The sequence below is a fragment of the Arachis ipaensis genome, chromosome B1 (genome assembly GCF_059453495.1).
Source record: "Arachis ipaensis isolate K30076 ecotype BB chromosome B1, ASM5945349v1, whole genome shotgun sequence".
In the NCBI taxonomy this organism is placed as follows: Eukaryota; Viridiplantae; Streptophyta; class Magnoliopsida; order Fabales; family Fabaceae; genus Arachis; species Arachis ipaensis.
Genome location: NC_142436.1, coordinates 135,534,672 through 135,549,459, shown reverse-complemented (window position 1 = coordinate 135,549,459; position 14,788 = coordinate 135,534,672). Strand labels below are relative to the sequence as shown.

The following is a 14,788-nucleotide window of genomic DNA, read 5'->3' as shown; positions in this document are numbered from 1 at the left end:
TTCAGATCCTTGAATAACAAGATTATCATTCCGTCCCTTAGCTTTAAGATGACAAAAATGTCCTCCTGACGTATCAATTATGACACAAGTTGGATAACCAACATGTGAATTTGTGGCGCATACACTTTGAAAATTTAATAGCAATGTGGTAGCTGATTGACTGATTATTACAAGAGAACTACTATATTTATTTATGGATCAAGACTAAGGTGAAGAAGTTGGAAAAGTGGTATGAAAGGTTAATCACTTTTAAATTAGGATAATGAAACACACATTTTATGGGAGTTATGAATTTAATCTACTTCTTCACATTATTTTACTAATTTTTTCATTTTAGAATATCTATTTAGTTATGTTAAAACCCAAAGAGTTTAATTTTGATTTGTAGTACAAAATATTTTATATAATTATCTAACTACATCTGTTTTTTTTATTACCATTTATGTGATTAATATAAAATATAGTTAGTTTTTCTGACATAACATTATGTAATTGGATGTCTATGTAAAATTGTATGTTTCAAAACTAAATTCAAACTAAAAAGTAACAAAGTATGAGTTGTGTTACATTAACTTTAACATTTGATACTCATATCATCTTAACACCACACCCAAAGATAAGCAAGTAGCTTTTTCTAAGATATTGAGAAAAGTGATGTTATTTGAACATGTAAAAGTAATTGTTAACTAGATATCAAATATGATTTAAAAATAACAAAAATAAGTTTTAGTATTTTAAAAAGGGGTAAATTACTAAAAATGTGCTCGAATAATTTTAGCGCTGACAAAAATGTACCCGAATTTCTTTATTAAGAAAATACCCTCAAATAATTTTAAAACGCGACAAAAATATCCAACATTAAATATGTATTTCTCAAAAAATACATTAGAAATAGAATTTTGATACGATTTTTTACAAACATAATTAGAAAAATGAAATATTATTATTCTTAAAATTTGGTGATTTTTCGCTAAGTATATATTTTGTGATTTTTTAAAAGTATTATTAATTGTTGACAAAAAAATCGCAAAAAAATATATACTCAGCGGAAAAATCACCAAATTTTAAGGATAAAAACATCTCATTTTTCTAATCATGTTTGCAAAAAACGCATCAAAATTCAATCTTTAAAGCATTTTTTGAAAATACATATTTAATGTTAGATATTTTTGTCGCATTTTAAAATTATTTAAGGACATTTTTGTTGATAATAAAATTCGGATGCATTTTTGTCCGCGCCAAAATTATTTGAATGCATTTTTGGTGGTTTACCTTTTAAAAAAATCACAAAATAAGTTCTTTTTTATCATTTAGGCATTAGTAACATCACTTTAATGATAACTACTAAGAAGTAAGAAACAAGAGAAGATTAAATTTTAACATACCAGATAGTGCAATCCATGAACTAAGAGAAAGTCTTCCTCTGCATATATATTTTCTTTCTTATTTGTTAAAATAAAAGTAATTACAAAGCTCAATGAAATTCCATTGATCTACCTAAAGATTGGAAAGATCTATGGCAGATAGAAAGATCTCCTAGGTAGTAGGTACAAGTCCCAACAGATCAAAGAAACAAATGACAAATCACAAGATATCTGTGCAAAAAGCCAAAGTGTGCTGTGACATTTTTCTGAACCAACATATCATGCAATAGTTGATATAAGAAAAGGATATTCCTTTAACATGTAAATAACTAAATTTTGGACTTTTAGATATTCAATTAATACTACTCTTTATAAAATAAACTTACATTGTAGTAGTAGACCTCATAACAGCTGCTATATATTTGAGCAAATAGGTGCTGTCCCTTTCTAGCCATTATTTTCTAATGTATGCCAAAAAAAAGTGTGAACCTTAGCTCACATAGATCATAGATGAGAATCCCATAGCTTAGTGACACAACCTGGTGGAAAAGTGTAGTAATAATCTTTGATTCCCGACCAAAAAGAAGATACAAAACAATTATAGACTGCATAGCATCAACCTGAAGTCCCCTTTAATTATAATAACTATTTGGTCTAATTCATCAACTAAGATTTTTCAGTAAATGGAACAATCGAAATTGTTAAAGCCAAGACAAAGATGGCTTACATAACTAGTAAAAGAACAAGTTTAGTTCTTCTCAGGTATAAACTCTAAAGGTTTATTGGTATATCCTGATCTTAATAGAATGATCTGCATTAAATTTAAGGTCAATTTAAGTTATATGATTTTGGAGAGAAAGATGACAATGTAAGATCCATTTTATTAATTTATGGACAACACCTTAAACTTATCTACACTTTTGCAATGACCTGTGAATATGTTCCACCGACAACCTTAAGGGATTATTCTGGTTTCTTCTTCTATCTCCATTGTTTATTTTCATATTTTCAGTGTGGGGATTGGGGTGTGTTGGTGCACTAATTAGGCCAATAATGATGTGAATGAGTAGCCAAACTTTATGTGGAGCAATTAGCTTTTCTATCTTAAGAAGAATGATTACTAGATGATAAAATTTTATTTTTTTTATGAACAACAACTTCGGTATCAGTGAAAGGCATGTAACAAATTGGTTTCTCTAGCTGTCAGCAACATATTCTAATCTACATTTTCTTCTCTCTACTAATCTACAGGGAAAAAAATAGTAGGAAATTGTTAAAGCCTGAAAACTAGGAGAAAGGAAAGGTGAAAAGAGGGAGAGATCACTATTATGATCAAATAATCAAGGTTGAAGGAATTTTCCTTTTTTGTGATTAAATAAGTGTTGTGGCCACATATGTTTCAATGTGGTGGGCTACATAGTGATATAGTCTAATACTTTAAGAGACTCATGCTTGCACAAATTACAATGAGTCATATAAGCTTGTGACAAAAATAAGAATGTTTTTCATATACATTTCAATTAGGCCAAACAAAATAAAAAAGCAGTCAACAAGTGGAAAAAGCAAAATAGCTGAGTGCATAAACAAAAGAATAAAGGATAGCAAAATGAAAAAAAAAAAGATGAGGTATGTTGTCAGATTGTGGGTAACTGAATATATATTTTTTCTTTTTTCTATTTTACATTTGCTTTTTATGACTTCTATGATTGATTAAGCATTAAAATTTAAAAGGAAAAAGAAAAAGGGCAAAAAAAAAAAGAAGAAATCTTGGGATCACTTCCCAAACAAATTTGTACATAAAAAGCAATGATTGGAACAATCTTTGCTTTTTGGACCAAATACTGAAAATTGTGTTGGTATGAAAGAACATGCTGATAAAGGATTCAAGCTAAACAAGGAAAGAAGATAATCACAACTCACAAGGAAACAAAACAAAACAAATAATGAAATGGCACTCACAGCCCCAAATAATAATTAATATATGATATCAAGTTACAATGCTTATACATACATTCTCATATGGCAATCTTCCCCTTAAATAAAGTAAACAAAGGATCACATGCAGTAGAATCTGTAAGAACATAACTGACGTTATAGAATCCAAACTACAGTATGTCCAAGATATTAAGCAGCAAAAGAAGTATTTAGACCCACATTATTATAAATCATATCTTATCTAATAACAAAGAAAGTGTGATTGATGCAAATTTTATAACTAGCAGTAATGGTCTGTGAAGAGTGATGGAGTAACCAACATAAACCCACATAATAGGGACACTCTGAAGTGGAAGCAGCACTTCCAATTGTAATGAATGAAATGAAATCAACTAGGGAATAAGCACATAACGGGGGTAAAAATGAAAAAAGGAAAGCGTGGGGGAGTACAGTGCAAAGATAGAAGGCCAATCCTCCAATTTTAATTAAACAAACAATATGGCAATCATGAAATTTTGCTAAAAAAGCACTAAATCAAAATCCAGAGTTATAAAACAAAAAGAAAAATGCAAAAACAATCATGATTAGCATTAACCTCCAGTCTCATATCACTAATTCAAGGATTAGAGAAAAATAGAAATAATAATAGGAACTATACATATACACCTTTCATGACCCCACCCTCCACCACCATGCTGTAAAGTATTTGCACCATTTTCACCCCCTTCTCTGCTCTGCCATTAGACCCTACCCTCCTATTCTACCAAAAAAAAAAAAAAAAAGAAAGAAAATAACAGAAAACCCCTCAACTTCCTCCATCTCCATGAAGAATAAGGGTACATGAAAAGACAAAAAAAAAAAAAAAAGGAACAACCTTGGACAGGACTAGGTCTCCATTTCCATGATTGAACAGCTAATAAGCAAGTAGTATAGGAATAGGAATAATAAATAAATAACCTACTGTTCACAGAATCCACAAAGAACAAAGGGAAACTAAGTATAATAACTGAAAAAACAGAACTTTGCCATGAACTGCTAGACTCTAAGCAAATAGATACTAAGTTCAGGTGCTCCATTGCTATCAGGGTTCATCATATAGAAAGCTTCAGAGTCTCTTGACCCAACAATTCTCTCAAACCTTGCCCTCATATACATAACTTCACCACCATCAGAACCACCACCACCCTCACCATTGTTGTTGTTCACTGGAAGAACACCAGCACCCATTGAAATTGGTTCCACGGCTTTCAGAATATCCCAGTCTTTAGGCCCACACTCTCTCCTTGTAGCATAGCCACACTTTTTACCGTTGCAATAGGTCCTCCACAGAGTCTCCTGAAGAAGCCTCACTTGCTTCTTCTCCTTCTCCTTCTTCTCATTCTCTACACCTTCTTTGTTCTTCTCTTTATCACATTCCAAGGCGATTCTGACCAACCCAGAAGCCATTTCCCGAACCAAACCGCTTATCGGTGTTGCAAGCTCTATGAGAAACGCGGGTTGTGAAGTGGGGTCCTTCTGAAAAGCAAAATGGACATGGCCACGACGGTAACCGAAGAGTGTTCCAACTACACGAGGGCCAAGACCAAAGGGTAGGTTGGAACGGTTCTTGTTGAAAACTGTGAGAACTGAACGGAGTTTGGAGATTGCCACTGCCTGAAGCTTCCTCCTTGCTTGTGAAGTTGTTCCTTGAACAGCTTTGTTGTCAAGAAGTTGTTCTTCTTTTGCTGCTTTTGTCTCCTCTTCTATGATCTTGGACACTGTCTGGGAAGTGGGAAGAGATAGTTCAGCTTCTTCTTGCTGTTCTTCTTCTTCGTTTCCAACTTTGTTAGTCCAGTGGAAGTGGTGCCTCTTGGAAGACATGTCTTGAGATGGGTTTCCTGAAGAGTTTAAGGTTAAGTTTGAGGTTGATGAGGTTGTTGAGTTTGTTGAGGTGGTTGTTCTCTCCATGAGAAGTGTCTTCATTAGAGAAGAGAAGAGTAAAGGGTTAAAAAAGCAGAGAAGAGAAGGGGGAAAGGAGAGACAGAGAAACACATACACAGAGAGTGTGGCTTCTTCTTTATACTGTTAGTTGAGGATTTTATGGTTAATTAAATAAAAAAGTTTGGTTCTTTCTTTGTAATTATAGGCATGTATCTATGTATCTATATGAATCTATATCTAATATCTATAGTGTGCGAGAGAGCAAGAGAAGAATCCTGACAAAAGAAACATAGGCAGTCCCACTAGCTGATATGGGAAATCAGGCACAGAGAGAGAATGCAATTTTCAAATGGAAAAGAAAGGAATCTAAGGAGACAATGTGTTTGTTGTTTCACTTTCTGGTGGGGCATTCAGCCACAGATAGAGAAGGGGGAAATTGTGCTTGACTAAGCTCTTTTGACTTGATGCACCCAAAACGGTAAAAAAGAGAAATTAGAGAAAATTTTAAAAGAGAAAACAAACAAAGCACAAAGCCATCACTGTTGAAACTAGACATGCATTCAGGAGAGTAGCAAGCAAGCACACTCCTCTGCACCATTTCATGTCTTCTAGTGCAAAGGTGCACCATGATGACGTCATCTTGAGGGATTACTGAATTCTCATGGCTCATTGCTGGCTACAGAGCCTACATTACACGTATCTACGAACTGACACCCTATTTGTACCTTGCCATGGCCCCACTTCTTCTAAATCCTTCTACGCTGTCAACAAAATGGAAAAGCCATGTTTAACCCAAACTCATATTAGGTTATCAGAACTATCGAGTGTTTAATAATATAGGGAGTAGAGTAGTAGGATAGAACAGACACAATAATTCGGATGCGTTAACCGATAAGACATTTTATTAGTGTGTTGAGATTTCGATTCCCAACGCCAAGATCATAAACAGAAAAACAGGAGAATCTAGCATCAGAAATAAGTTTATTTTCGATTTCCGACTATGATTAGGCAAAAACAAGAAAGGAGACTTATAGCGTAGTAGGATAGAAACATTAATTGAATGTTTTCTAAACGTACAGAAATTAGAGTAATAATACTTCTGGTACACCCGAATACGATAACAGGGTGAACATATAGAACTGAAAACTAAACATGATACTTCCTCTTAAAATAACAAACCTCATTTGGAAAAAGTAGTACATAATTTTACATTTTGTCAAAATAAGACATCATGTTAAATCTCCGAATAATTATTTACCTATAACCAGAGGAGAAATACCATTTAAGTTGAACACAAGGAGCTAATTTAACAAAAATAGATGTAGACGGATCATACCTGCGAGAAGAAAGGAGAGGTTGAATGATGTCTCATATTTAACAAGTTAACAGAAATAAACAGAGTACCATTGCTTCTACATATTCATCAATAACTTTTACAATCTAATATAGTCGCTACCGTCAGCTTCAAGCTACGAGCTGTTAGTGTGTAGAAGACACAAAATGCAGATTAAATACTTACACGTAACTCTAAATAGTGGTGGAGGGTTTTCACGAACTCTCACTAATTACATTGACTTACAAATATGGATTCATAAAAGGATAGAATACAAATGGAGAGCACATCCACATAGGCCAGCAAACTAGTGAGTGGCTTTTGTACACAACAGAGGTAATTAGAAGGGCAGGAAAAGATGTCAGAGATGCCTTTGCCCACGCTTCGAGGAAAACACGAGGTCCTAGAGTTAGCTATCTAAACTTTGGTCAGCTTCTGGCTGCTTGGAAGCAATAGCCCCGCCATTCATCCTGGCTCGCGCCTCTGCAAACATCCGTTGCTGCTCTGCTAATGCTTCTTCTTCGGTCATCTCAGCTCCATTGCTCCACTTACCACCACCTTTTAAAGAGTCCTGCTGGAGAAACAATAACCAATCAGAAAATAGTTTCCCTTTCCCAAGTAATTTTGCACACAATAAAGTTAACTGCCTCAAAAAACTGCTCAAACTTCTCATTACCCAAAATGATAATGGTGTACCAAAAGCTAGAATACTAGACCATTCATCAGCTTACTATTAATTAATCATTAAATCAGATGGATGCATTATTGTCAGCCACAAATTCATCATTCCATCAAGTTGATGGAGCAAAAAGCCTATATTCCAAAGATAGAACTGGAAAGAGTAGGACTGTGATGACAAGAACTACTAAAATATCATTGGAAAAATAAACAAAGGACGTGCTCACAAACAGCATGTAGAAAAAAAACCCAGAATAGAATAGTAGGAGATGGTATATCCTACAGGTTCTCCTACAAACACTGCATCTTTCATCTAATTCCGCAATTAGGAAACAGGAAAGTGCAACTTCAAAAAAGATTTCTCAAATATAGAGGTAACACACTGGAATTGGTTCATCAAAAGGGAACACTCCACGTGTTCATATCCCCCCTTTCATGTGCAAGATTTCACAGATTAAGAACCTCAAAGGAAGGTGGCAGGTTAACAGAAAGCAATATTGCTAATTGTAAAAGAACACTCGAATTCAGCATGGATGGTGCATAAATATTAAGATTACCATGGTCTCCAGCTTGTGCTGTTCATATGCTGCATAGACTTCTTCAATGTACTCGCCAAAGCCGAGGACCTAAGTAGAAAAAATTAAGCATATAAGGCCCAGTTTAAAGCATCCAATTTATCCATTCTTGAAAATCTCCAATCCATAATTGCTTATAACATCTTCTATGGCTATCTTTAGTTTACAACAATCCAAGATAATTCCATGGGGCCATATTAACACTTAAGTATAAATTGCAGACGAATCGCATGCAAACTTAGAGATATATACAAAGGGTTGATGAATATAAGAATATTCACCTCTAAAGCCTTCAGTACATGCTCAGGTGCAATAGTCCGTTTTTCCTCTCTGCTACAGACTTCATTGGACTCCGACGAAACAAGGTTTATAAATTCTGCATTGATAAACAACTATTATTCAGTTAATTGAGTAAAATAAGAATATGAAACAGGAAACTGCTAAAAATAAAGGAAGCATAAATTGCCATTCAATAACATAAATTTTTCATGCCCACCAAATATAGATACAAAAAACAAACATGTTATGCAGGGTCTAGATTCCATAACAAATTATGGTGCTAAAAAAGATCCATTATATAGAATTTAGGCCCTGGATAAAGAATCACCTCAAACTAAGAGAATTCAGTCAATAAGCTTTACAAGAATACAAAAAATAGTAACAAGAAAAACACCAAAAGTTGGAAATCCGACCTACACAACACTCGATCAATAGATCTTGTGCGTCTCTTGCAACACGTACATCTGGAGGTAACATCTCTTTAATAATTTTTGTCATTGTTGCTGCAAAAAATAACAGCTTCGGTGAGCAACACAAACAAAAAACAAGAAAAGACCGAATCTCAAGTGCCACAAAAGTTAGCAGGAAAACAGACACCAGACTTTTACTATTAGTCAACAGCATTTTCTCAATTAAACCGGTCCACAAGAACAGTGACAATCAGGTATTATGAATAACAACTCTATCAATTTAACTAGAAAACTGTAATGCTTTTTCATTCCAAAAAATTGAGAAAGTTGTTCTGTTAAAATCATAAATAAATAATAATCAATTAAGGAAAGGAAAGTGAGAGAGAGAAAAGGCATATATGGCATCTATGGCTTGCTATATATGGAATGATGATTTCTAGTCATCAAACAGAAACAAAATTTCTGCAGTGATTAATTAATTATAATGTGATCTCCCCCCTTAGTGCAGCTCAGAATAAAACTTATAATGAGAGATTAGTGCTAGCTGCTAAAGACAATGAAAATTACAAAGTATTTCTCAATCTTGACTTATTTCTTTCAATTCTCCTCATCCTAACCCTAAATCCCAAAGTAATTCTCAGAAAGGAATGTAAATCGTATATGCACACAACAAATTGATTCCAACGAACTCAACGAAAATATAAATATCAAATATGTGATATGTATGCAATCAAATTAAAGCCAGTTAAAATTTTTTTTAAAAAATAAATCAAATTAAGAAAAAGTCACCGTCAAAATTAAGGGGGAAAATTAAAAATTAAAGAGAACAAAGAAAACCTTTAGGAAGCGAAGCATCTTCCTTCGATTTGCCGACGATGTCCATAGGCTCCATTGTTCAACCTAAAACCGAAAAAAGCAAAAAATTAAGGGACAAAATACGAATCAAAAGAGAAGAAAATTTTCAGATCTGAAAGATATAAGGAAAAACAAGATGGGAACTCACCGATTTACCGGGTTGAATCGGAAGCGAATCTGACAAGTGAGGGTAGCGATCGAGCGAGCCGACTCAGCCGAATTCAGATCGGAGATTGAGGAAGGCGAATACGAAGACGGAGACGAAGAGATGGTGGAGGAAGGAGGACATGGCTGAAGAGCGATGATATGAATTTATGATGGTGGTTTCACAGGATAAGAGAACCAGTTCTCGCTCGCATGCGATTAGGGCAACCCACACTACCCCCCAAAGCGCGTTGACCTTACCCTTTCCCACGCGCTCCTCTCCCGCGCGTCTAGCGCTTTTTCCGCAACTGAATATTGAAACGTTCTCTCTACTTCTTCCTTTTCCTTTATTCTCATATTATCTTTTGTCCAAAAATAAATAAATAAATAACAGTAGAACTTTTATTTTGTAAATATTTGATGACAAAATTCTCTAAATTCCAAAAGGAGTTGGTGTTATTCTTTTTTCCTAAATAATTTTTATTTATTTTTTAAATAAAATGTTATCAATCAATTATTTATTCAATTAAATACCTATGTTTTCAAGACTCTTAAATTCTCAAATACGTAATCCAAATATTTTTACTAATATATAATTTAATGTTTGCAAATTATTATAATGATTCTATCTGTAGATTTTGTTTTAGACGGGTGGGCTGCTAAAATTTTGTTGTAAATATTATTTTATGAATGAAAATGTTCTTATTTTTAATTAATGAAAAGTTAATCATTCATGAAAAAAAAAATCTTGAACTACAAATTCAACTTTTGGAATAGTCACCCAAAAAAAACTTTAGAATAAAATGGTTCATTGGCTCGGGATTTTTATTTTAATAAATAAAATAAATGAGATAATTATCAAAATAAATAATTTAAAAATTATTTACCGTTTTAAATATTTCAGTCTTATCTCGTTTACAGTGTAAACAATATGACATTGCGTGTATCTCATTTACACTTCTTATCTCGTTTACAGTATAAACGAGATACATGAAATGGCGAATCACTGTCTGCCACGTAATCACTGTCCGACTCCTCCTCGTCCTCCTCTGCCTCATCCACTGGAATGGCAACATGAATGGGCGGTGGTGCGAGAGGTTGGTCGTCCTGTACATAGGTCGAGTGTACGGAACCACTACCACCACTTTGTCCCACCTCGGCAAAAAGTTCCATTACCTGCTCCACCATGATCCTCCCATAGATGTCGAATATCAGTCGCACATGCTCGTCCCTTTGAAGTCGGAATAGCCGAAACCGGAAGACTCCGTTACTCATGGGTGCCAGCAACCTATACGCCACCCTTCCGATCTCCCTCACTTCTGTACCACCGACCTTGCTCAATATCAAATTCTTCAAATCCGACAGCGTATTCACACGTTGAGTGCGAAACAATATCGGATTCTCACACTCAAATATCACCCCGTTGTTGCCATTTCTCATACAACAATTGGGATAAACAAGCACAACTATGTATGGACTATTACTGGCCATTAACGCCTTGTTTTCGTGAGAAAAACCAGACAGAAAAATGATGGAAAATGTTTGTGGAGAATACCAAGAGTTACATATCCTTTTATAGCTGCTGCCACTTTGTCTTCGACTTATCTCGTTTACAGTGTAAACGATATTTATATATCTCGTTTACACAGTAAACAAGATAAGACTGGGTATTTAAAACGGTAAATAATTTTTAAATTATTTATTTTGATAATTATCCCATTTATTTTATTTATTAAAATAAAAATCCCAATATTTATGTTATTTATCCAAAAATTAAATAAAAATATATAATAAAAAAGTTAACAAAATATTTGGAGTAAGTAAAGCAAAAAAAATATAGTATGTAATAAACAAAAATTTTGATTTTTACGAGAAAATGTGTATATTTTTATTATCCACGATATCCTTAACCCGACAGGCAAAGGATTAATCCGTCACAGATTTAAGCTCTATTTAATGGTTTATTGCTGGCCAATGTAGGGATAGCAAAACTCTCCAAGACGCGGGGATCTCTGCGGAGACTGCCCCGAATGGAGATCCGACTGTGGAGAATTTTTTGTGCGAGAATGGGGACGTTTGGGGCAAAATTCTCCCGAGGCAGGCGCGGGGACTCGAGCGAAGATCCCCCTTTTGTCCCCGCTAATCCCCAAAATTTATAAATTTACTTAATTGTTCTTAATAGTTTATTTCTTATATATGTTTTTTAGTCATTTCGAAAGAGAGAGAGAGAGAGAGAGAGGGGGAGGGAGGGAGGGAGGGAGAGAGAGACCCAAAATTCATAATGCTCATTTGCATAACCCTTCTTCAACTCATAGATCCCTAGTGTCGTTCATACTCTATCCAACATCTCTGCAGCCACCCCCTCGCCACTCTCCCATTTGACCGCATTGTCACTCCTCACCGTTCCATAACCTTCACCACGTCGTTCTCTATATTCGTGGCGTTCATTTCCACAATTCTATTGTCGTGTCCATTCTCCTCTCTACTGCCGCGTCTCCCACCTCGTTTACTGCTCTGTGTTCTGCCTCGCCGGGGCATCCCCCACTGCGTCATTTTGAAAGAAGTCACCATCTTGTCGTTTATATTTTTTTGTATAAAATCTTGCTGTTTTTGTATATAATGGATACTTTTAGTTCTATTCCTATGAAAACCAATAATTAGTCAGAACTATCAGAGAGATAGGGAATGAGGTCCACGCGAAAAAATGAGACCCTGTGGAGAATGGGGATGGGGGAACAATATTCTCCCACGACGGAGAATGGAAACGGGAACGAGGACGGAGAGTAAATTTGGGGGTGGGGATGGGGAGCAGGGAGGCATCCCCGCCCCGGCCCTCTCCCTGTCTCGTTGACATCCCTAGGCCAATGAATTACTGCATGTATAATACAATATCGAACTTTTAGCACTTGTTTAAGCAGATGAGTACTGTACATTATTACTATTATATAATTTAATTATGCATGATTAATGTATAATCTAATTAATATCCTATTATGCATGATTAATGTATAATCTAATTAATGTATTATTTCTAAATAATAATTTTTTTTATATTAATATTTTTTAACATTAGTTTTACTTAATTGATTAAAATAATTATATATTATACTACTATAGTAATATAATAGGATTGTTATGCTTTAAAATAGGAAAAAAATTTAGTTAATGCTAAATAAATTTGATTATCTATTTTAAAATAAATAAGTATAATTATGCATGATTGTCTTATAATATTAATACTATATGACAATTTTCTTTTAAATGATAGTTTTTTTATACTAATATTTTTTAACATTAACTTTACGTAATTGATTAAAATAATTATGTATCCATACAATAGTAATATAATAGAATTGATATATTTTAAAATAAAAAAAAGAAAATTTTAATTAATACTAAATGAATTTGATGATCTATCTTAAGAATAAATAATTATAATTATGCACGATTCGTGTATAATAAATAATAATATATGATGGTTTAATTTTAAATGATAATTTCCTTTTATATTAATATTTCTTAATATTAACTTCCATAATTGATTAAAATAATTATACATTGATATAATAGTAGTATAATAAGATTGATATAATACTAAATTAATTTGATGATCTATCTTAAGAATAATTTGAAGGTTTCACAAGACTTAGAGAAGGGGGTTGAATTTATGACATTCTTTAACTTTGATTATATACGACTTTAAGCCAAGAAATAAAACTTAGCTTCTGTTTTATCTACGCAATGAATTATTCAGGAGATAATTTAGTTTTGTCTCATAAAAATTAGAGAAACAAAACTAAAGTAGAGAGAAAGAAGATAACACCGCCATATATCCTGGTTCAGTTGCCATGTGCAATGTAACCTACATCTAGTCTCCACTACAATATTGGTAGAATTTTCACTATCTTTTTTAAGTATTACACACACCAATTCTCTAGGACTCAACGTAATCCTATCTGAGACACATCAAGCTTTAACATAAGCTTAATTTGGTAATGTAACTACCTAAACTAGATACACTAAGTGCTTACCCAACTTAGTAAGGGATACCTCTCAGGTACTTGATACAACTAAGAAAATACAACCAAAAGAAATTTGAAAATAACTCTTGACTTTTCTCTCAAGTATTTCACTCAGTATTTTTTCACTCAAGGGTTTTACCAATGCCTCTCTTTCTTGCCTTTTATCTCTCAAATAAAACAAAGAAAGATATACATTAAAACAGAAACACAATCAGTAAATAATGAAGGAAATGATGATTCACAGCTTTTGTGCAGATATACATCAAACATGATTCATCTCTCTCTGTTGAATCTCTTTATCTTGGCAGAATATTTCTTTGATATAGAAACACTGTCCAAAACATTGAACCCTTCTCAGAAAGCTCTCAATGAAAATTCAACTCTCTGGTTCTCTCTCCTTGACTTCACTTTGAAAGTTAATTTCTTTTTTGTATCTTGTTTACTGTCACGGATGAGAGTCCTCCAAAGTCAAATCCTTGTTTATTGAACCACATATCATTATCTTTTTTTTCTTCAATCAACCCCAAAATTAGAGATTTTGACTCTAATTCTTGGCTTAACCGAGGAGGTCAGAGCAGCAAGTTTTTTTTTTACTCAGTGACAATCCCAAATCCAAATCTTTGACATTGTGCTTTGGTTCTAAGTAACAATTTTAGACATTGATTCACAGTAGAGATAATCAACCACTATTTTCTTCATTTTTCTTTAAATGGCATTTTAGAGAGTAGGAGAAGAAGTGAAGGAATTAACTTGCATGCAAAAGGAAATTATTTACCTTTAACCTCTAACTTAGTGTAACATGCTTTTGATTTGTTTGATTAGACTCTTGCTTTCTTGATGAATTTTCTCTTTCTTTCTTCTCGGATGTATATGAGCTTAAAGGTAAAGCTCAGTCTCTTTTTTCTTTGTGTTTACCCGAAGTGCACAAGAGAAGTTTAGCTTAGAATTGATTTACTAATGCTTGATTGCATTTGGGCTCGGTTAGTGGATCAGTTTTTCTTCATCACATTTGAGCACATTTGTTTCATTGGTTTGGACTACTGCACATTTATTTGGGCCTGCATCTCTAAATAAAATATTCAAATCCATTTGGATGTTTAACCCAATAACATAATGTTTGTCATCATCATTAAATTAATTTTATTCTTAACTTAACAATCTCTCCCTTGATAACAAACATATTTTTAAAATGATATAATCTAAGAAATTTAATTAAGATTAAGGCACTTCCCTTTTGATGATATCCAATTGCTTTGATGTGCTTCCCCTTTCT

General features: G+C 33.6%; 2 protein-coding genes across 3 annotated transcripts; both read right to left on the bottom strand.

Annotated features, from left to right (window-relative positions):
• Positions 1–4,231: 4,231 nt before the first annotated feature.
• Positions 4,232–5,405, bottom strand: LOC107635179 (MIZU-KUSSEI-like protein (Protein of unknown function, DUF617)). Its single transcript, XM_088501801.1, is given in 3 exon segments — positions 4,232–4,964; positions 4,966–5,056; positions 5,098–5,405. Coding segments are annotated over 3 exon segments (885 nt in total). The 5' UTR covers positions 5,262–5,405; the 3' UTR covers positions 4,232–4,334.
• A 1,196-nt stretch (positions 5,406–6,601) lies between these two features.
• On the bottom strand, positions 6,602–9,853 carry NF-YB13 (nuclear factor Y, subunit B13). 2 transcript variants are annotated; one of them, XM_016338557.3, is made up of 6 exons: positions 9,498–9,853; positions 9,332–9,394; positions 8,498–8,587; positions 8,087–8,181; positions 7,788–7,856; positions 6,602–7,123 (listed from the first exon to the last, which is right to left on the bottom strand). In XM_016338557.3, the coding sequence occupies exons 2-6, from the start codon at positions 9,384–9,386 to the stop codon at positions 6,962–6,964; spliced, it is 471 nt and encodes a 156-aa protein (XP_016194043.1). In that variant the 5' UTR covers positions 9,387–9,394; positions 9,498–9,853; the 3' UTR covers positions 6,602–6,961. The 2 variants fall into 2 exon arrangements, with proteins under 2 accessions (XP_016194043.1, XP_016194036.1); XM_016338550.3 differs by having other exon boundaries at positions 6,602–7,126; positions 9,498–9,824.
• Between the last annotated feature and the right edge of the window lie 4,935 nt (positions 9,854–14,788).

Bases quoted from the DNA above. Each gene is read 5' to 3' on its own strand.
- NF-YB13 (XM_016338550.3), bottom strand. From the start codon at position 9,386: ATGGAGCCTATGGACATCGTCGGCAAATCGAAGGAAGATGCTTCGCTT. The intron at 8,588-9,331 runs GTTTTCTTTGTT...TATTTTTTGCAG, and splicing joins AGATGCTTCGCTTCCTAAAG to CAACAATGACAAAAATTATT. The intron at 7,127-7,787 runs GTAATCTTAATA...TTGTTTCTCCAG, and splicing joins AGCACAAGCTGGAGACCATG to CAGGACTCTTTAAAAGGTGG.